The sequence below is a fragment of the Oryza brachyantha genome, chromosome 2, assembly GCF_000231095.2.
Source record: "Oryza brachyantha chromosome 2, ObraRS2, whole genome shotgun sequence".
In the NCBI taxonomy this organism is placed as follows: domain Eukaryota; kingdom Viridiplantae; phylum Streptophyta; class Magnoliopsida; order Poales; family Poaceae; genus Oryza; species Oryza brachyantha.
The window spans coordinates 25,198,316-25,221,457 of record NC_023164.2 but is presented as its reverse complement, the minus strand read 5'-3'; the positions used below and the strand labels follow the sequence as shown (position 1 = coordinate 25,221,457).

At 41.3% G+C, this 23,142-nt stretch overlaps 3 protein-coding genes and 1 pseudogene across 4 annotated transcripts; 2 read left to right on the top strand and 2 right to left on the bottom strand.

The window, feature by feature from the left end:
* Nucleotides 1-355: 355 nt before the first annotated feature.
* On the bottom strand, nt 356-3,522 carry LOC102721904 (probable polygalacturonase). The gene is made up of 5 exons (XM_006649035.3): nt 2,837-3,522; nt 2,324-2,444; nt 1,631-1,879; nt 1,316-1,469; nt 356-1,120 (listed from the first exon to the last, which is right to left on the bottom strand). Exons 1-5 carry the CDS (start codon nt 3,284-3,286, stop codon nt 595-597), a joined length of 1,500 nt encoding a protein of 499 aa, XP_006649098.1. The 5' UTR covers nt 3,287-3,522; the 3' UTR covers nt 356-594.
* A 1,855-nt stretch (nt 3,523-5,377) lies between these two features.
* Nucleotides 5,378-13,928, top strand: LOC102721621 (ATP-dependent DNA helicase Q-like 3). Of its 2 annotated transcripts, none has more exons than XM_015833824.1 (20): nt 5,378-5,482; nt 6,123-6,286; nt 6,438-6,545; nt 6,655-6,662; nt 6,748-6,831; nt 7,053-7,193; nt 7,306-7,340; nt 7,484-7,567; nt 7,674-7,762; nt 7,990-8,142; nt 8,238-8,334; nt 9,075-9,078; nt 9,159-9,308; nt 9,376-9,468; nt 9,557-9,622; nt 9,713-9,840; nt 10,057-10,148; nt 10,228-10,358; nt 10,494-10,603; nt 12,967-13,928. In XM_015833824.1, the coding sequence occupies exons 2-20, from the start codon at nt 6,130-6,132 to the stop codon at nt 13,505-13,507; spliced, it is 2,271 nt and encodes a 756-aa protein (XP_015689310.1). In that variant the 5' UTR covers nt 5,378-5,482; nt 6,123-6,129; the 3' UTR covers nt 13,508-13,928. The 2 variants fall into 2 exon arrangements, with proteins under 2 accessions (XP_015689310.1, XP_006649097.1); XM_006649034.2 differs by having other exon boundaries at nt 5,378-5,589.
* Nucleotides 13,929-14,325: 397 nt separating this feature from the next.
* LOC102721341 lies at nt 14,326-18,551 on the top strand (annotated as a pseudogene).
* A 51-nt stretch (nt 18,552-18,602) lies between these two features.
* LOC102721055 lies at nt 18,603-23,142 on the bottom strand. Its single transcript, XM_040520377.1, has 8 exons — nt 22,752-23,142; nt 22,124-22,554; nt 21,370-21,567; nt 20,967-21,239; nt 20,729-20,831; nt 20,049-20,167; nt 19,573-19,749; nt 18,603-19,479 (listed from the first exon to the last, which is right to left on the bottom strand). The coding sequence occupies exons 2-8, from the start codon at nt 22,433-22,435 to the stop codon at nt 18,673-18,675; spliced, it is 1,989 nt and encodes a 662-aa protein (XP_040376311.1). The 5' UTR covers nt 22,436-22,554; nt 22,752-23,142; the 3' UTR covers nt 18,603-18,672.

The following is a 23,142-nucleotide window of genomic DNA, read 5'->3' as shown; positions in this document are numbered from 1 at the left end:
CTATAAGTCATGCTTAAAGTTCTTTAGTAATAAATCAAATCATAATTATATATTTTTTAAAAAAAATAAGACAAATGGTGACCATAGACTCAAAAATTAACAGTGTCAAATAAAACAAGTAGAGGCAGTAGTAACAATGGATATTTAAAAATGTAACTTAACACTCTTTACTTTCCTGCCGAGTAACTCCTCCAAGAGTCCAGGTTTGACGGAGGTGAAAGTGCAAAAATGAGCAATGTACAAAATATTCAAAATTCATACCATGTTGACAATTGACATCCTAAAGCATCGATAAACAATACTTAACATTCTGTACTCAAAATTGTGGAGGGATAGTGAATGGCTAAGTGTAAGCTTTGTAAGATTGCAAGGTTGTATTACATGCTTGGCAGCAAGAACAAAATGTTGGTGGCCAAATGAAACATAAGATACAATTAGCCACGCATTCAAACCTATGAAGAGGTGAATCTCCTCTGTATATACAATTCTAAACTCAAAATACAAAGAAAGACTAAAAAGAGTAAAATGAGAATGGGGCTGCCACCCATGTTCTGCTGTTAGCCTTGGCCACCTATAAATGATACTGCATGTGCATCAAATATCATAATCAACTTCCGTGCTATTCAGCATTGCTGCACGCCTAACAAGCTGCCCTTGCTCATCGTATAGATCCAAGTTTTCACATGGTTTTGGAAACACTGACCCGATGACACGTCCCTCAATGAAGGAACACTGGAAAATATATTTCTTCTTGTAGCTGATGCCGATTGACATGTCCTGAAAGCTGATATCCTTTATGGGAATGGAGCTGCTACCATGAGCACGGACCGGTACCCGGACACCCCGCCCATGTATTTCCTTGAATGATATGTTCGTGATGTCTGGGAAGGCATCCCGGTCATACCCATCATCAGCATGTTCATTGTAGTCAACCTTTATCACAATACCAGCACGGACATTGTCGAAGGTTATGTTGTGGTAGGATATATTGCGAATGTAGCCCCCTCTTCCTATGGCAGTCTTTATTCTCAAGCCTCTCCTTGACTCCCATATGCGAACATCCTCTACTGTAACATTTGCAACTCCACCAGACATCTCACTGCCAATTGAAATTCCAGCACTGCATACCAAGACAACTATTGTAAACCTTACCTGCAATACTCTATATTCAATCCAAACAGATTTAAAAGTTTTCATGGTCTAATACTCCGTTCTCATACCATTTTATCTTGAGCAGGACTTGGAAAATATAACGCAAACATATATTTCACTATTTTAGATGAAGAAATGTAGCCAAAAATGTCTCAACTGTTACCTGACCAATGAACGAACCGTCAGATTGCGTATTACAATGTTACCAGATGGGCGCCCATACGCAATCCCATATTGATCCCACCCACTCTTTACCGCTATGGCATCATCACCAACCGAAATGTAGCAATTCTCAATAAGCACATCCTGACAAGAATCTGCAAACATAACTCAGTATCACAGGACTGTCATTAATAACAGCAACAAACCTAGATGGTATAACAGCAAGGCTGAAAATACGCTGGCACTTGCTGTAATAGCTAAATGATAAAAGTGCAGGATGACTGGAAATTGTCAAAGGAAGGTTCATAATGGTTACCAGGATCTATGCCATCCGTATTTGGAGCACCAGAAACAGGAGCTATGATAGTAACATTAGAAACAGTTACATTTGTGCAGTCATATGGGTGGAAGTGCCAGAAAGGTGAATTCTTCAATGTTATATTTGCAACAACAATGTCCTTGGACCACATCAACTGCAAAAGAGGAGGTCTTGTGTTATTCAACATCCTTCTGCGATGCTTCAACCACCATGCTTCACCCTGTCCATTTATGCTGCCATTGTGTCCTATTCAACAGAGGAAAAGTAGAAAGCATGCATAAGTTAAGTAACTATACCATCAAGTGAAGCAGTGATATGAATAGCAGCCATTATTCTAATAGTATAAGACTGAGCGCACACTGGAATCACTGAAGTACAGGAGTTCCCATTTCAGTGAACTTGCATATTATTAGCAAAGCATCACTAAAGAATATGACAGCAAAAGAACAAGAGTACTTTGTTTTTTGACAAATGAGCAGGAAGTGCAAATATGCATACTGAAACAAAGCACTTTTAGACCAGAGGATAAAATTAGGCCAAGTAGTTGTTTTATGTCACCACAAACATACTGCTAAGTAGTTTCCATCGTTATATTGCTTAACATGCACTTCTCTCACTGGTGTTGCTTAATTGACAATTCTATGACTACATTATTAGGTGAGGTAGTTTATTCAGAATAAAACTGCAAACCTGTAATGACTACATCTTCCAAATTTTGTCCATGAATGAGACTTCCAAAGCGAGGTCCTTTCCGCTCCCTGCCATACCCATAAGACGGGAGCGCAGGCATGAGCGGCCAATACTTCTCATCCTGCAATGGAAACATCAGAAATCCATATATGTAATTCTGCACATGCATCTTCGATGGCAGATTTAGCGGACAAGTGAAAACTTAAGCACCTAATTTCCACGCTTTTCCCAAAATTTCAATAACATTGGTATCACTTATAACTTCACTCTTCAGTCTCAGCTGCACACTAGGCTCAAACAAAATTTTTATTTTAACCGTCGAGTCAACTAGCAAAATTCACTTCTATTCAGCTATGTGCTTACCCCCTGCGATCAAAACTACTCAAAAGAACTAACTGAACTTACTTCCCGAAGAGACTATGAACAGCACAAAATGCAATATATAATTAACATCATTAGTTCATTACTCCATTCCTATCCTAGAGCTACACCTTGAAGAGCGAGGTATCTCACCGGAATACCAAGAATTTCTGAGCCCTCGGCAAGGAACAGCGTCATGTGGCTGGTCAAGTTGAACGGTGCAGTAAGCCAACGGCCGGGCGGCACATTGAGCTGCCCTCCTCCACGCTCCGCGAGCGCCGCGATGGCCATAACGGCGCGCTCGAACGCCGCGGTGTTCACCGCCCGTCCGTCCCCGATGCCGCCAAAATCCGTCAGGTTGTACGCCTTGGGGCGCAGCAGCGGCGCCGGGTGAGGCGGCGGCGGCGGCGCGGAGCGCAGCCTGAGGAACCCGACGCCCCCACCGACGCCGCCGACCAACACCGAGGTGCTCTGCCACAGGAACACCAGCGCGAACCCGATGACCCACGCGGCGACGAGCAGCGTCTTGTTGGCCGCGAGGAAGGCGGCCACGCCCCGCCGCTGCCCGTGCGGGTGCAGCCTCCCGCCGGACGTCTCCACCATTGTACTGTCCTCGGAAGACGGAGGCGAGGTCCCCCTCCCGAGATCTCCCGATCTAGGGCACGGCGCGCGGCGCGGCTCAGATCAATCGGTAGGGCAGGACGCGGAGAGCACGGATTCCGCGGGGTTGGGCGAAGGCGGGTCGGGGATTTCCGCCATTGGAGGGTTGGTGGTGGGGTTTATAACTGGAGAGAGCCGTTCGAGTGAAGTGGAAGCGAGAAAGATGTGACCTTTCTGCGCTTTCGCGGTGCTCGCTCTTCGATCATGGGAGCAGTTGAGCGAAGAAGATGGTGAGAATTACCACACTGCCATTCGCCACGTGGGTTCCTACAGGCCGTAGGATTTAGATCGGACGGTGCTGTTCCTTTATCAGCTTAATGCATATTTAACCATCCATAATCCAGATAAATTTATCGTGCAAAAACTTCACCGGACTTTACTGCGTTACAAATTCATGAGAAAATGACACATTTACCTTTTTTTCTTTTTTTATTTCGTGAAAGACGCATTATAAAAACATGTTTTTGTTTCTCCTCTTTGCGATGACAGGTCATCTTTGCTCTTGTATGCAAGGAGACATAATTCCGCTTTTTTTTTGTTGGTTTCTTTTCCCTTTTGCTCGAGTGGCCGCTAACTAGGTTACGAGGGCCGCGTTCTACTGATGGGCATAGGTTAACTTATGTCTTGGTACGAAAAAATTAGTAATTAATTAATTAATTATTAATTATTTAAAAAATATAAAATATATTAATATAATTTTTAAAACAACTTTCCTGTAGATTTTTTTTATAAAAAATACACTGTTTAATAGTTTTGTTTAATAGTTTAAGAAACGTACGCGTGGAACAAGTGAGGCAAGTTACCTTCCATCCAAGCCGAACGTGACCGAGGAGCTGGTAGCTAGGACTAAAACACACTACTCATGGCCGATGGCGTATTCTTTATCCAATTTTTTCTCAGCTTTAAACGCATGTTTTTCGAATTATTAAGTTGTGCATGTTTTGTAAAAAAAAAATTAGTTTATCATCTTATATTTTTAAAATAGACGGTTAGTTTTTATTATATTATCTACAACATTCAATAATTATAAAAAATCATATAATTTTTCATATTTTGTCTTGTCTTCGTCTAAAAAAGAAGACAACCCATCGCTCCTTTTTCAAAGCATGTTGAGGCGATGGTTAGGTGTGGTAGCTGGCGAGATGAGCATGCAGTGTCACGAATTCTTCCTGGAGCTAGCCGATCGGCTTTGGCGTAGCGGTCACTGCTCCGTCACCTTCTGGTCGATCTCTCTCGCCGGAGTTAGCTCGCGTTTGGTGAGAGGTGTCTCTCGTTAGGCGAATAAAGGTGGGCTAGCTAGCTCATCATCCATCATCGGTTGTAGCAGCGGTGCCACCAGTATTTTGCAGGGATCAGATGCATGTAGTTTGGATTAAGATCTGACCTGACCTGATGATTCTGATAATTCAGAGCACCTAATTGCATCAATTCTGATACAATTGTTGGTTCGACGTGGGAGCACTCAGCTGCATAAACGCGTGCGTGTCTTTTGGAGACTGTTATGATTGTTGTACCAAGAACGAGGAATTATCTAGAGTAATTCTTACATAAGACATTAGAGTAATTCTTACATAAGACACTGGCCATTGTTTTCATATCCTTTATGTTATAAAAAAATTAGTACTAGACATCACTCGTACAATACAAACACTACTAATTCTGATTCATATATAAATTTGGTGTTACCCCTCTCTCATCATGTCTCGGTTGTTGTGTACATATGGTTTTCTTCTTTTTCTTCATTAACTTATTTGTCACATTATCTTTTATAGGTGTTGCGAAACGTCTGCATGCAAGCCGAAATCCTAGCGCACGGAACTGACAATCCCTTTTTGGGCCGCATGTGATCGATTTCCCTTTTCGGCCCATTTATAAAGCCCAGATTCAGGCCCACTTGCGGCTGCGTGCGTAGATGTGGGAGCGGGCTGGGACAGTGGCCGCTGGGCCTTGGCCCATAGGAGGAAGTGTGCCTCGCAAGCCTCGTCTCTCTCCCTCCCCGGCTCGCCGACTTCGCCTTCCTGCCGTCGCCTCAGGTTCCCCCTCCGTCGTCAGGGCCTCTCGAGCGGGAGGGAGCACGCGCACCACCGCACCGGAGCGGCGCGGCGCCGGAATCCTCCACCGTGCCCTGCCCAACGGCAGGTGCGTCTCGATCTGGATGTCTCCATCGCCATACCCCGAACCTACGGGACTCCCTCCCAATCACGGCACGGCGCCGATGGTCAGTCTGGATGCCGTCCGCTTTAGTGGTATGGCGCTTGGTCCCGATTTGACTGGCTGCGAGGAAAGTTAGCGGGCTGCGGGTTCATACGCTTCTCGGTTGGTTCGGCAATGGGGCCGAGGGGGCTCTTATGCTTCCGTGGTTTCTCTGTCTGTTAATTTGGAATATCGGGTCATGTCTCCTGAGTTGATACATATTGGGATTCGGGAGAGACGGGTGTGATCACCCGTTTCGTTTTTTTCATGATTGATTTTGTTTACCAACTACTTATTTGAAATATCATTTTTGTGTCGGACCAAATGTAGTGTTGGTTAACTATTATTCCCTCCGTTCTGACTTTCTAGCCTCGTTAGGGTCATATGTGTATTAATGAATCTAGACACAAATATAAAACATATACATTGATACATGAATGAATCTGGATAAACTGAGAAAGTCTTATAATATGGACAGAGGGAGTACTAAACTTCATATTTAGCATATTGGTTGTGGTGTGATCATTTTGACACGCTATGAAGGCTATGACAAGCTCATCTGCTTCTTATGATTTTAATGGCTCAGCTGAGAAATGAAGAGATCTCTTCCCATAAAAGGTGCTTCAAGGGCCTCAGGCTTAGGGCATGGCAAGAAAGCTCCTCAGGAGCTGGAGAATGTCTTGAAGCAACATTTCGGATATTCAGGGTTTCGAGGAAAGCAACTAGAGGCCATAGAAGCTGTTCTTTCAGGTCCTTTTTTCTCTTTGTGTTTGTGGCTTTGTGCTTGTTCTCTCTATTTCTTTTTAAGTTTCCTGAATGTTTCTGGTCAAAAATAAAAAAAATAAAAAACTTATGTTGCTGATTACTGGTGGTACTAATGCATCAAGCAATTTATTTGTAGGAAGGGATTGCTTTTGTTTGATGCCAACTGGAGGCGGGAAATCAATGTGCTACCAGATTCCTGCTCTAGTGAATTCAGGCATTGTTCTTGTTATCTCACCCTTGATAGGTGAACTGATCCACCAAACTTCAGTACTTCCAGAAAAAAATAGTACTTGACAAATGTGCATATACTAATTGTTTCTTGATATGGTTGAAAAAAAATCTGCTTCTTATAGCACTAATGGTGAGTTTTGTTATCTGTTGGTCTCTTTTTATTATTGTTCCTGAAACACCGTGGATCATCATGTGGTTTCCATATGAAATTACAGGAGAATCAGGTAGCCAGCTTGAAAAGCAAAGGTATTCCAGCTGAGTTTCTCTCTTCAACACAAACATCTTACAATAAACAGAAGGTATGGCTGTACGGTGTCCGCACTGTGCAGATTAAGGCTTATCCGAGATATGATCAGTTATTAATCAAAATTTTATTCTCTTTAGTTTTAACTGAAATTTCGATTCTATAAATTCATAACTGGCTGAGTTAACACAAGTGCATTATTATTTTGTTATGACAATCATTATTATTTTGGGGCCATGGCTTTGCAATTTTGCTATACATATGCTTTTTCCTCAGATACATGAAGACCTTGATTCTGGTAACCCCGTTCTAAAATTGCTATATGTTACTCCTGAGTTGGTTGCAACACCTGGGTTCAAGGCAAAGTTAACAAAGCTCTACAATAGAGGTCTCCTTGGTCTTGTTGCTATTGATGAGGTATAATTAACTAACACCTTTACTCCTGTAGTAATACACGAATACTCAGTTGTTCTTTTATCCGTGTGATAAACAGCCTCTATGGCTTACTTTTCCACTTTTGTCTCTGCAGGCTCATTGCATTTCAACTTGGGGCCATGATTTCAGGTATGCATTTAATTTTATTGTTTGGTTGACTACTTGCCTTTACTCTGTTGTCACTTTGAAATGTTTCATTGGTTACAATGGATTGCAACGTTCCTTCTTGTTACAGAATCTGTAAATCGTTCTACTGTTTTAATGAAATACAGACCTAGTTACCGCAAGCTCTCATCGCTTAGGAATCATTTCCCAGACATCCCTATATTAGCTTTGACTGCAACCGCTGTTCCAAAGTAAGTCAACTATCCCCTTGATGCACTACCTGCTACCCTCAGTTCTATTGATATTTTAATCTGGCGTTTTTTTTTGCATGCTTCATTCTCTGTATTTTTCCACCAGAGTCCAAAAAGATGTTATATCATCACTGTGCTTGAGAAACCCAGTAATTCTTAGGGCATCATTTAATCGACCTAATATATTCTATGAAGGTAAGGGTTGAGTGCACTGATATTTTTCTTTAGACTGGGGCATTTGTATTCTTGGTATATTGAATGCTCTTTAGTTTTCAAGCTTCTGCCATGGTTATTCAGTAGTATTCAGTTCATATATCTCCCAACATATGGTTCCTGCTGTTTGTTTACTGCTATGCCTATATACCCTTTTCGGCCCCTATGTTCAGTTCTTTATTTGTTACATATTATAAACTTTTTTGCAGTTCGTTACAAGGATCTCCTTGATGACGTTTATTCTGATATATCAAATTTGCTGAAGTCCAGTGGAAATGTGTGCTCAATTGTATATTGTCTTGAACGTGCGGCTTGTGATGATCTTTCTATGCATTTGTCGCAGCAGGGTATCTCTTCTTCTGGTACGTTAATTTAAGGTCACAGTTTGTAACTCTAAGACCCTACACAATTGTTGACTTGAGAATTTTTGTTACGGTCCTATGTGCTCCTTTCTCAGCTTATCATGCTGGCCTAAATAGCAAGGCGCGAAGTTCTGTTCTTGATGATTGGCTTTCCTCGAGAACTCAAGTCGTCGTTGCCACTGTAGCATTTGGGTATAACTTCTCTCCATATCTTCTGTAATTCTGTCCAGTGTTATTAAGTCGTCTGATTAGCCACGATTAATCATGGTAAGTCAGCCTAATCGGAACCTGTGGCTTGATCACGCACATCGAGACGATCAGCTCGATCAGGAAACTAGTCGTCTGATTAGTTATCGATAAATCATGGTTAGTCATGTGATTAGGAGGTGGACGACTAGTTTGAAAGAGGCCTCAAAGTAGCCACCAAAAAAATGCTTGAAACTTGCTTTATTTACACATATTTATTGCAATGCATTTGTCTACTATAGTAGTAATATAATGTATAGTTATACTTAAGTAAACATTCTATAATATTATACACTTATACAGTATAGTACTTAGTAGTATACAACTATAAATATATACACACATGCCCTTGGTAGAAGGACGACTAGACACCGACTAGCCCCAACTAATTGAACCTGATCGATGACTAATCACAACTAATTGTCTGATCGGTCCCCTTACAACTAGCCTCAACTTTACAATCTGAAAACATTAATTCTGTCATTTGACATGCTGATTCCATTCTATAAGTTCCAGTACACATGTAACTACTCTAGGACAGTTATTTTATTACCTTTATAATTGATTTTTGCTTGTACCACTGCTTGTACTTGTTTTTAAACAAGGCTCTCACTCTGTTTTCCTGTACATTGCCTCTTTCAATACGGGACTTGGTCTGCATTGATATGTTGATGCTCCTTCCAAAGAATGGTATATTATACTCATTGGTTTTGTTTGTTAGTCTTTCTGAAGAAATGCTTTGCTAATACATTGGTGATTCATTTTTTCAGGGTATTGATAGACAGGATGTGCGTATTGTGTGTCACTATAACCTGCCCAAGTCCATGGAAGCCTTCTATCAGGAGTCAGGACGAGCTGGTCGTGACCAACAGCCTTCCAGAAGTGTTCTGTATTACGGATTAGATGACCGAAAGAAAATGGTAATTAGGTGTCAGATGGTACATTTTGTCATTGAACATGAAAACTGAGGCTTCTGTGGTCTTACAGGAATTTATTCTGAGAAACACCAATAACAAAAAGTCTCAGTTATCATCTTCTTCAGCTGAGCTTTCAGAGAAAGGCTTAGCGGACTTCAGTCAGGTTCGTGCGATCTTTCCACTAATGTTGGTTCGGTCTACTACATCATGCAGTAGATTTCATTCTAGTTAACTTGCATATCTTGATGCAGATAATTGACTACTGCGAAAGTTCTACCTGTCGAAGAAAAAGGATCATTGAGAGCTTTGGGGAGAAGGTGTGTCATTAATTCTGATTGCACCATTGCATGTCAGTATTTTCTAGTTTTCTACTTCCACCGTTGCATGTCAATGTTTAAAATGAGTAGGTACAACCAACTCTGTGTCAACTCTCATGTGATGCTTGCAAGCACCCAAATCTAGTGTCCTCACGTTTGGAAGAACTTCGTCGTGTGGCCACCTGTCGCTATAACAAGATATCTCCAGTCTTCAAAAGGTATGATAACTGTGAACTTGAATTTTCCTTCATGTACTCTTGCTATTTTCCTTTTAGAGAGAATGCACATTGCATAAACATTTCTTTTATTTTGGGGCAACAAAATCTACCTTTTCTCATCAGGCAATGTCACATGGCATTTGTAGACTCAAGACAGACTAAGTGGATTTATTTATCGCTGATTTTTTCTGTACTAATAATTCATTTGCTTGATAGCTCATTGGTTAATCCATCACACATGGACACAGAATTTTGGAATCGTGAAGATGATGAAAACATATCGGTTGAAGATATATCAGATTCTGATGGTACAGCTCACTTTTCCCCTCTTTGTATGTATATGAAAAAATTGATGGCTGTGTACTAACATTTTTGGGGTGATGGCAGATGGGAAGGAGGTGGCAAGCAATGCTGCCATTTCAAAGCTTCCCTCAAAAGCAGGGCTAGATGCAAAATTTAAAGCCTTGGAGCGTGCTGAAAATGCTTATTATCAAGCTAAAGGTCAAACCAAGCAGCAGGTGATACAAATGTTACCTTTTTGTTTCTTTCACAACAAGGATGAGTTAATAAGTGCTTATAAATTCGATAAGTCATTTTGCGAGAAAGTATCTCCCTACTTAAGCTAGTCATAAACTTCAACTAGTGATAAATAGGGTGGGAAGCTTGTTGACAAGAAGAGCATATCTCAGACACTACGAGATGCAAGCTGGAAACGGTTGTTGAATGGCCTTGGACAAGCAAAACTGCGACTTGGGAATCTACCGTGAGTTTGCTTTATCCATACATATTCTACATATATGCCATTTTCTGTGAGTTTGCTCTGCGATGAGTCATTTAGATTCTATAAAATATGCTACGGTCAATTTTCTTCAAGCTTGGTTACAAGTTCTTCAGTTCAAAATTTCATAAGTATTAACCTTGGGTTGGGTCCCAAAACACATGAATATTAGTCACTTCTCCTTTCTACCCATTAGCTACTAGATTATCACAGACATGCATCCCGAGCATCATGCAATTTTTTTTAAAAGAACAAATTCACTGTGTAGAAGTTTATTAAAATATTTAAATAAATCCATTGTTCAAGTTCATAATAGCTAATTCATAAATGTTAGCCTTTAGCCCAAAAACATGAGTTTCCTTTGGCTCAAAATTCCATCATTGCTAACCTTGGGCCCAAAAGGTCTTTGGCCAAATAACACATTAGTATTAGCAATGGCCTTTCGCCCATTTAGATTTGTCTTAACCTTTGGCCCCCAAACACATGACCATTAGCTTTTGTCCAAATTTTTGTACGAGAATAACATTCATGTGTTTTTGGCCTGAAGGATAATACTCGTGTTTTTGTGCCTAAGGTTAATATCATGAAATTTTGGGCCAAAGTCTAATGCTCGCTTTTTTTTTTTTTTGGCTCAAGGCTAACATTCAATTTTTTGGGGGGTTCAAGGGTATATTACCCATTAAAATTTGGGCCAAAGTTTAATAGTTATGACATCACTGGAAGCGATGAAGACTAAGCTGTTGGATGGCATCAAGAAGTTAAGTCCAAGATCATTGATAGGTTGATGTTTGTCTTTAGTTTTGTTGGCAGGTTATAGGGGGTGTTTCTGGTGTAGAAAAATGGTGGTTGAGGGTTGTTGCTTTGCTTTGCTCTTTTGCTGTTCGAGTTGTAGTTGGTGCTGTTCTAAACTTCTGTGCTGTGTTTGTAAGCTGGTGTCCCCAGCATAGCCTTTGTTTTGCTTATCCTTTGCTTTAGTAAAAAGCAGGGATAGGGGCCTTTTCTCTAAAAAAAGAAATTCTCATGAAAATTTAGCTGAAGGCTAATGATCATGTATTGGGGCGAAAAGCTAATTCTTGCATAAATGGGCCGAAGCCAATACTGATACGAATTTTGTCCCAAGGTTAGCACTCATGGAATTTTAGGCCAAAGTCTAACATTATTGTGTTTTTAGAACTAAAGTTAGTACTCATGAAGTCTTTGGCTGAAGGTTAATATTAAGGAAATTTTGTGTTGAAAGCTAAAGTTCATTTGTTTTTCCATAGAAGGCAAATAGTCGTGTTTCTATCCAAGGTTAACTTTCAGCAGAAATTTTATTAGTATTAACATTTGGCCGGAAGAACACAAAGTATTGTTGTTTGGACAAATGATGTATTGGTATTAGTCTTGGGCTAATTGCATATGTATTAGCCTTTTGCCCCTCTAAAGCATGAGTATTAACCTTGAGACAAAAACACTTGATTATTTGCTTTCGCCCCCAAAATAAACAAGTATTGGCGTTTGGTTGAAAAATTGATTGATATTAACCTTGGGCACGAAAATGCATGAGTAATAACCCTTGGTCCAAAAAAACACATGAATGTTAGCCTTCGTTCTAAAAACAGGCGAGCTAATAATTTCTTTAAGCCAAAAAAATTTTATTAGTATGAACCTTGTGCCCAAAAAGACATGAATATTAGCCAATGACCCAAAACATATGCAAATTAACTGTTGACCCAAAATTTGTTGAGTATTTAACTTTTAGCCCAAAATTCATAGATGTGTTAATGTTGGGTCCAAGGTTGTTAGGATCGTGATCCTAAGCAATATCGATTTTGTCCGAGTAGTATCAGACAGCAGTATCATGTTGTAGGGTTGAGATACTATGAGACTTTATTTTGTTAGTTTAATTTAATATTGTTATTAGTCACTTTAGTTTGTACTAAGTCGAATCTATTTAAGTTATGACTAAGTTTATGGAAAAATGTACTAGTTTAATCTATTTAAGTTTGACCAAGTTTGTGAATGTACTAAAATCCACAACACCAAATTAGTTTGATTAAATCCAACATTGAATATATTTTTATAATATTTTAATTTTTTATTGAAAATATTGTTATTTTTCTATAAACTAAGTCATATTTAAAGGTGTTTGACTTATGACAAACCCAAAGTAGTTTATAATATGAAACAGGGAGAATATTAACTATGGACCAAAAATGTGTGAATATTAGCTTCAACCCATTACGCACGAAATTACATTAGAGATAACAGGATCTACCTATTGTTTCTTTCTTTCAGATGTGTGATGCTTCTTTTGCACTACGAAGTGTATATGATTAATGATGGTTTCTTTGAATGGGTGCTTTCAGGTTTGATGAGGAGCCTTCTGCGGCACACCTTGAAGTAGAGTGCTTCAAGAAGTATGAGAAAGTGGGCAAGACGTTCTACAATTCGCAGATAGCTGCCACAGTTCGGTGGCTGTCATCTTCGAGCTTCGACCAGATACGGGATCGCCTCCATGCCCTTACTGGTGAAATCACAGATCATGGTGCTGCAGCAGGCTCCCCTTCCATCGTCCTAGAGTCTCCTCCAGCATCTCCTGATGCAGTCTGTAAAATCGCGGGAGAAGCTAGTAGCAACGAGACTAAGGACACACGACACACACCCCTGATGAACAACACGGATGAGTTTGTAACGACAGAGCATTCTGGCGAGTTTGCAAAGACGGCGATTTCATCTGAAAATATAGAGCTTCCCAAAATACCATCGTTCAGAGAATTCATGAACCAAAAAGGAAGGGATCGTGCAACGAGTTCTTCCAAAGTAGAGAGCCACCCTTCCGCCTTTCGTAGAAAGACTAGCACTGAGAAGCAAGGGACGACAGGACCATCCAAGAGGATGAAATCATGAGCGGTGACATCCCTATTGTACATATTACACACAACATCCGACCGGATGAATTTTTCAGCTGAAATGTGATTTCTTTCCATTGCTGATGTCTTAATATTTTTGCGTTCTATTCAAAATTTTGTATCAGAAGGTACACATTTCTTTGCGCCCTTTCCTGAAGATTGCAAGAAAAAGGGGCAACGTTTGTGGTATCTCTTAGATTTAACAGCCCTAACTATTAGGAGATCAATAGTCAAGTTTGAAGTTTGTCTAAGATTCTAGTCAGAGAGCATTATGTAAGTTATGTTTAGGAATTAGGATAGCTCCAATCTTGAGTTGGAGCCATAGTAGTCGAAAGTGAAAATACATGGGTTATTCTCCTGTCTCAAAATAATAAGATGCACATTTTCTCCTGGCTCAAATATAAAGAATGAAACTTATTCTCCCGAGAAAATATCTAGTTCAATATCCTATAATATGTACTACGTCAGATACAGGTCACGGTTAACCGAGACAACTAGTGGAACGAGGAAAAAAATGACGAAACAGTATTTTCAGTTTGCAGCAAGATAACCTTTAGAATGCACGCATAACTGGAGCAAATGGCACACAAGTGACGAGTAATCCCTTTGTTTTATCTATCATGTAAGGCTTTCTAGTAGGTTAGATTCGTACGAATGCTAATAAATATATATATAAATTATATATACTTATTAATTAATGAATTTAGATAAGACTAAAATGTTTTATAATATAAAACAGAGGTAGTAGTAGCCAGTCGAACAAGTCAACAACGCTGTTTAGTTTCATTTGAGCTGTTGTATTAAAAAACTCCAGAGATGGGTGTAGCTAGGCAGGTAAGTCTCAGACGTTTGAGAAGGCCATCGTACGTCATTCACTTGAGGCCTGAACGATAATAAAGCTGCACTGATCAACGTATTTACTGATGCATATATTTTAGGCTGACAACAAATTAACCACTTATGATGTCCAGTAAACAGAAAGGCTTTCTTTAACCAACGTGCAATATCACATATTAAATGCATGCGGCTTAGGCTGTGTTCTTTGATTTTTTTTAAATAGTTATTTAATAATATAAATGATAAAATTAACTATATATAATTGAAAATCTACTGTACAATTGTGAGATGATGAATCCTATATAGATTTTTTTTTTTAGAAAAAGTGTGACGTTTAGCAGCTCTGAAAACATGTGTGTAAAAGAAGAGGAATAATCAAGCTAAAAGAACACAACCTTAGTAGTTATATAAGTCTTTTGTATAATTTAACAAAATGGATTATGATGCTATAAACTACTACATAAAATAAAGCTAAATTCAATTTATATGTAAAAAAAGAAAATATCATTTTTTTTGTGTGTGTAGCACAGATAGTGTTTGCTATTTTGTTTTATTAATTTTTGTTTCGGTAGTTGTAGTCTTGTAGATCGAATTTAGCCTGGCATGTTGTATATATACTTAAAACCATTATAACCAATGCTACCATTTTTTTCCATTTTTTTGTACCCGTTCATGCTATAAGATTTTTAGATAATTTTAATATATACTAAATAACCTATAAATATTTATATTTTTAACCGAGTCAGTTGTACACGTGAGGTAGCAGCAGTAGCATGCATGGTTTCTTTCTAGGCATCATATATACATTTAAAGAAGTATCTATGTATTTGGAGCTATGTATGCCAAACATGGCCTCGAGTAGCAACTATGGTGTGGAGTTGGAACACATAATGCAATTGAAGGAGAAAAATTCTGTTTGTATGTACTTGCATAAAATAGAATCGTTCATATATTTTGGCTTAGGGTTATACTCATAAGCCAAAATTTACGATTTTAACCTTAAATTTAAAGATGATTTTAAAATTTTCGTTGAAATTTATTTTTCAGCAATGATTTTTAAATCACTGGTAATACAGATATAAAAATTTTTATTTATAAATTATTTTTCGTTTGTAAATATGTCCTTTGTCTTTTTCGAAGCGAACGATCACCCTAGTCACCGAACTTTTTGTTACCAAGTTATTATGGCTCGAAGGACTATATATACACTACATATTAGTTGTATAGATGGATTAATTATTCGTGGGGTAGCGAAAGTAAAGAAGCCTCGCAAAAATATATTGGATCGCATGCATCCGTTGTGCCTAAATCCAACGCCTCGAGATGGTTTGATGACAGGTGTGGCGGTGCGTGAAATGGATCCGACGGCCCTAAGTTGCCCGGTGACACGTAGCTAAGGTCCACTCCACGTCTTCTCGTCATCATCGCAGGCACATCAGTGTTTCCATTTCTATTTTTTTTATATGAATAGTTTTATCATCCTCAATAAGATACTAAAAAGATATTATAAATTTTATGTAAACTTTAGTGTGTGTATATGTGTGTACATATAGTCTAATTTTAGTATTATAAAATTTGAAAGTTCGAGATATTTTTTAAGTAATAGTAAAAAAACTGCTATATCTGTATATATGTATAGGCATCGTATAATGATCGAAAAACCCAGGAGTCGTATCTTTATATATGTATAGGCATCATATGAGGATCGAAAAACCCAGACCGGAGTCGTAATGTCGTATTGCTAATTCCGTCGAGAAAAAAGGGAGAGAGCCGATCGCGAGCGAACAGGTACAGGAACACACGAACACATCGTCATTGATCGAGAGAGGAGTGGAGCATGGGGTGGCGTCGTCTTCTCTTAGCGACTCTACTGCTCCTGTTTATGGGTGAGATACTTTCCACTTTTTCCACTTTTGCTGAAACGTTTGTTTTTTTATTTTTTTATCAAATACCAATATATACGGAGATTAAGGAAAGAACATATATGAAATTTTTGATTTGCATACGTATCTTTAAATTATCATTTATTAAAAATGATCAGATTTGATTAGGGAAATTAAAATTTTCAAACGTTTCGTGATAGACAGATCCATAGCTTCGTTAGCCAGTCAGTACTGCTGTGTACTAATGTTAATTTCTGTCTCTTTCAATTCGCAGCGGCGGGGGCGGCGTTCCCGATCTCGAGAGCCGCGCCGGCGTTCGGGGTCAAAACTGGGTGGCCGCCGGAGGGTTGCTTGCGGTGCTACGACTCGGATACGACCATGCCCCCCTTCGTGCTGGGCGCCGCCGCGGCCATCCACCTCGGCAACACCAACTCCTGCATCGCCGGCTACGGCCATGCTGGGCCGGGGCCGGGGCCGGGGGCAAGGCCGAACTACTACCAGTTCTGCATCCTCTCCTGGGTCGCCATCGCAGGGGACGGCACCATCCTATCCGGCGAGGCCGCCATGAACCACGCCGCCTCCAGCCCCAGGGCAGCCATCTCCGCCTTCATGCGCCTCCTAGACCAAAGGCACGCCGCCGTTTGCAATGCTATTTCTTGGTTTTGGTTCGTTCGTTTCTGATCGATCTGGGTTCGTCTGCAATGCTGATTTCAGGGTGGAGGACGACGTGGTGAAGAGAGAGATGGGGCTTGTGCCGTACAAGTTCACCAAGATGCTTGGATGGGCCTCCCCTTCCCTCCAACTGGAGGACACCCATGGCGATCCTGCTGGAAGGAATTCTCCCTCGCCCATATCGCCGGCATCCTCATCTCCCACCTCAAGAAGATGGCGGAGGCGCACCTGGGCAGCGAGATCAACAATGCTGTCGTCACCGCACCAAGTCGCCTCAGCTACACCGACGATGGCAAGGAGAGCCTCAGCTTGGCGGCGAGGGGGCACGCCGGTTTCCGTGCCGTCAAGGTCGTCGACCAGCACATCGCGGCAGCCGCGGCGTATGGCCACCACACCACGCAGGGGGACCGCAAGGCCATCCTCGTCTTCCATCTCGGCGGCCGCACCTCCCACGCAACCATCTTCAAGTTCGTCGACGGCACGGCTCGTCTCATCGACACGATAGTTGATCATTTCCTCGGAGGCAAGCCAATGGATCGATCGATCGATGCTTCTTGATTGTTTTCTCCTAGTCTCTCGATGACGCTCGAAAGTTCTTTTCATCGCAGGTGATGACTTCACGGCGACGATCGTGGACCACTTGGCCGAGCTCATCAAGAAGCAGCACGGCAGAGACGTGCGGCAGGACAAGGCGGCCATGGCGAGGCTCAAGGTGGCGTGCGAGCAGGCCAAGAGGGCGTTGAGCGAGCAACAGGAGACCCTGGTGCAGATCGACTCGCTCCTCGACGACGGCGTGGTCTTCTCCGCGCCGCTCACGCGGGCCGACTTCGAGGAGCTCAACCACCACCTCTTCCACAGAGCTCTGGGGCTGGTGGAGGAGGTGGTGAAGGGGCGGGTGGAGATGGTCGACGAGATTGTCGTCGTCGGCGGCAGCGCGAGGATCCCCAAGGTTCGTCGGCTCCTCAGGGACTACTTCCATGGCAGACGCCCAAACAGTCGCAAGGGAGTGGAGCCAGAGGAGGCCGTGGTTCATGGCGCGGCGCTTCTTGCCCGTCCCGTTGCTGTCGTCCAGCCACAGGCAGCTCGGGACCTGGAGGTGGAAGAGGACTCCCACTCCTCCCTCGACTTCGACCACTGGTTCCGAGGAGCCACTGATAAGAGGGTCTATAAAGTATGAAATTAACGTATTAGTCACTCAAATTTAAGAGCATAATAAGTTAAATGATATGTTTTCGATTCTAGGGGCATGCTACTACTACCTGGGCTAATTTTCTATCTCCTTGCTTAGAGCGGGTCCAATAAGATACCATAAATAGTGGCAGATGAGGTCAAGATCAATAGAAATTACTATGCGTACGATTTAACCCTCTAAATTACGTAACCTCTGAATTACGTAAGGCCAATAGGCCAACAGCTGCTGTCAAGGCGTATGATAAACCTTCAGTGTATCACACAATCACTACGAATGCATCTTCACCAGTCAAACTACTTAACCTCAGTCTTGTAACTATTAACGGCAAGAACCGATCCTTTGCCGAAAGATCTTAACCTCAGTTTGTCAGAGTTGGATTCGTTCAACGCTGTCATGAGGGGCCTGAGAGAGTTGTGTTGATCACTGTAGCATACTTATGAATACCGAATACTGCGTAATGAGGGGCCTGGGAGAGTTGTGTTGATCACTGTGGTGTTATTCAGAAAATGTTTAACGAAACTATCATTCTATTGCATCAGCGTTTACAACAGCTGGAACTACATGTGAGTATGTTTCGAACTAGGGAAGTTCACTATCAGGGCAGTCACTGACTTGGAAAGACGAATCCTTCTCAAGCTCAGCGATCAACTGCTCAACATTTCTTCTATATATAGGCATGTAATGATCGTTAATCATCATTTTCGAAAGCCTTAGCTTGCCATATAATGATCTTGGCGTCAAGAAGATCCCTATTCTGGTATCCAAATCCGCAGCCGTATCATCTTCCTGAGGCACGTTCGACTCTTCGGCATTGACTGTTTCCACTCTGTTTGAAGTTAATATATGCATGATTTTTCCTGGAGGATAAAATCTATGTACCTCCTTGTCATTGGTCTCACTGAGCACATCTTCAGCTGTACCACCCACCTCTTCAGTAATAGCACTTTCAGTCAAATCCTCCTCTACTATCTCGTCATCTTCTCCCCTTCGATACAACTCATTTTCAAGTTGTTGCCACAGCTCTACATCAGTCATCCTGTCCTCATCCACATGGTGATCAATGATGTCCTCGCCGTCACTATCTACCTTCTCATCCATCATTCCAACAGCATCTGACACCTCAGTTGAACTCTGAACCTCTTCTGATGCAGCAAATTGCATGGTTTCAGTTTGAACTATCTGTGTGGTTTCCAGCGTGTTCTCAGTCAACAGAGAAGTGGACTCAGAGGCATCATTTGTAGAAGTTCTTATTTCTTCTGATGTGATTGTTGAAGAGGATACAGTATTAGTCCGCCTCCTTGGCCCGATACATGTCCATGAGGATAGCTGAAGTGCCGGTCTTGTCCAAGCTGCCTGTGCTACACTACGAGCTCTCCTCATTACAACCTGAACATAGGGATAAACATTGCCAACATCTCGTTAGTCAAGGATAACATATATGCATTTGAACTTTGCAAGGGACAACGCTATGGAGGCAACCTGTGTCCCAGTAGATACAGGTCTTAGGATGGCACCAGCACCAGCTACTCTTGCTTTGGCATTTGCTATAGAAGGCAGTTTTGATCCCAACGCTGATGCAGATCGGTAGAAAGTGCTCAGAATTCTGGTTTGCTCTATTTGGTGGCGCAGATCATTTAACCAGGCAGATGCAGTCACCTGCATGCATTGATTTTTTTATTTTATATATTTAAGACAGAAAAATTTAATTTATTACAACAAATGGCATTATTGTGAGCTATGACAATCTACATACATCCTGTAGAAGCATGCAAAAATAAAACATATGCAACCTAATTATGACTATTATCACCCTATCACTAGATGTTCTTCAACAAGAATAAAGAACTCATATCAATTATGACAATCCTAATAACAAATCATAAAAATGAGCTGATGAGTCTTAACTATACTATGTTCCACTGACGAGAATAGATCAATAGAATGCGAATAAAAACCTCTGAACGAAGATCGTCTACTGAAGCAGCTGAGAAAGTTGGAACCAAATCAGCTCCATTGATGACTGTAGTGATAAAATGCACTCCTGATTCTGCCAGATCCCATGTCATACAAGCAGCTGCAAAATAGAGCACACCAATATATCAGAAATAGAACATGCTAAATCCCAATGTTGCAACTATATATTGAAGAGATGGTAGTCAATCAACATTTTGTTAGGGCCTTAGGGTGGTTTGCAGGGAAAAAAATTAATGTTCTTAAGACCCAAAAGTGCATAAGTCATCTATTAGATTTGACAGGCCTAACTATTAGGAGAATGAAAGGTAAGTTTGAAGTTTATCTAAAGATTCTAGTCAGGCAGCACTATGTTTAGGAATTAGGATAGCTCCAAATATTGGCAGTTCCAATCTTAAGTTAGAACCATGGTACACAAAAGCAAAAAATGCATGGGTTATTTTCCTGCTTCAAAATATTAACATGCACATTTGCTCCTGGCCAAAATACAAAGAATGGAACTAATTCTTCAAAGAAAACAACTAGTCCAATATCCTATAATATCTACTACATCAGATGCAGGTCATGGTTAACAGAGACAATCAGTGGAACAAGGAAAAAAAGACAAAAACAGTATTTTCAATTTGCAGTAAGATAACCTTCAGAAGCACCATTGCATGCATACCTGGAGCAAATGCCACACAAGTAGTAGAGGCAAACTCCTGCTGCTCTCGTAGGACGTATGTCAACAGAGCTGCTGTACCACCACCAAGTGAATGTCCAACAACCTATATAGATTTGCCATGAATACAACAAAGAATAAGTGCATTTGTCTCTAAATGGTTGTACCAATATAATTTTCAACACTATTACAGAGAAGTGGGGAGAAGAGATGTAAATAAAATCGGTGCAAAGCGTTGTACCTTTATTTTATAATCTGGATGAATATGTAACGCGTGTGCAAGACAAGGAGCTGCAAGCTTTGCAATCCATCTAGCTGCTGCAACCATCCCAAAGTGTGCATACCCTAAAACTAAATCGCTAACACCACCTTCCTGTACAATAGTATGGTGGAATGGAACCACAGCACCAGTGGCCGCTGTTAGGGTGTCCCTGATGCTGTGGGTTCCCCTAATTAATAGAAGTATACATTTCTTGTCTCTATCAAGTATAATGGTGAAGGCTGGCTTCAAAATCTGCAAGGATCCCAAGAAAAATCCCAAATCAATGCAAAGTAGGCACATTTTTCCTTGTGATAAATTACAGGAATACAAAATGAGCAAGAGAACATATACCCGTAAAAAAAGATAGGTAAAATTCACTCACTCCTGCTTTAGGTTCTTGCATCAGAACATCCTCCGAAGAATAGCCAGTCGCCTCCAAAAACAATGGGAATGGCTTCTTGGAGAAATGCCAACACAGTGTCAACAAATTCAAAAGATGCTTTAAGTCAGCAATTACTGCAGCTCCTTTGAGCTCCACACTATCTTCTCCAGCATATATGCTTGCTACAGGTACATTCCCCTGGAACAAATGTCACAACTCGTACATCAGAAACTCTTCTGAAGTTACTAGCAGCGTAAGTGTGCCCTAAAATTTCGCTTAATCTGGAAAAGAAAAGGTGCTTTGAGTTGTATGCGATGGGTAACATTGTGGATGGTAATCTACAAAAGCAATGGGGGTAAACTTAATGGAGGGAAACGACAGGTACAGAAATGGCTTGTTCCAATCCCTACTTAATTAGAAATTGTTGCTTAGGAGAAGGGTATGATTTGTCAGGATTCTATGGAGCAGTTTCTCCCCTTATTTACATCAGGTAATTAAGACAATGATACATATATTGAATAATATAACATAAATGAATCTGCAAACTGTTCATATGATCGAATCAATTTATAAATTAAGATGAAGTTTTTTGACAATTATCTAACTTCTAGTTTAACAAGATTAAAGAGCTCGCATTATGCTACTGAAGTTAATATAATACCGTAATCAACTAATCAGTACAAATCTAAACTAACTTTGAAGAAGTACAAAGTGCAAATGCACATTTATTAGTAACAAAGGATTGGTTACCAACCTGCCTCTTGAGGAGGAAGCTAATCCCGAAAGCGAGGTCACCGATGGGCCACTTCCCAAGGGTCTCCGAGTAAGTGAACCGCAGTGTCTCCGACAGAGTGGAGATCGTCTCCAGCCATGTGGCGGGAGCACGAACATCCCTCCTCGACACCCGGCTCCTGCTGGTAGTACTGACGGCCCCCCTCGCTGCGGCATCCCTGCCATTGCCACAATCACCTTCCTGATTCAGCTTCTCCACCTGAAGCCGGCGGTTCAGCGTGTAGTATAGAAGTGCGGCCGCACCAGCTGCCGTTGCCATTGTTGCCGTCGCCATAGCCTCCACTCAGTGGAGCACCACCACCCAAGATATTAATTACGCAGCCAGACAGCGTTAATTTAATTCACTCTGATTCTTCCACTGGAGATGCAATATTGGGCAGTGCAAAGTCAAACCTGGTAGATAGAATTCGAGCCTTAAATCCAGTGAGGCCATTAATTTGTCACCGAGATAATAAGATAATTACTAGCAGTTACAAACAGAAAAATAAACCCTAATTATCCCAACCCCAACATACAGCAGCCAGTAACATACTCCAAAAACGCGTAATACATCAAACCAGAGCAGCAAACGCGCGGAAGCAACGAATTACCTCGAAAATCACCGCCAAATCACTCACGCAGAGAAGGAAAAAAAATAATCCCTAGACGAGGAAGACGTTAACGCTCGTCAAAACCAAACGCGGAGGAAGAGATTGCCCGGAAAAGCAATGCGACTTGGGCGGACTCGATCGGGGATTGGGCCTCGAACTCGCGGTGGCGGTCCCTGCTAGGGTTTTGGGCGAGGGAGGAGGAGGAGGAGTGGGGCGGCTCGTTCCTCCGGGTGGAATCGCTGGTTGAGGAGAGGCGGCGGAGGCGGCCGCCGAGTCCGCGTCGAGCCCCGCGGCCGGAGAACGGGGAGGAGGGATTTCGGTGGGAGCCGAGGGAGGCGGCTCTTCTCTTTTTTTCTATTTCTTTTTTCTTTTCTTTTTTCTCTTTTGTTTA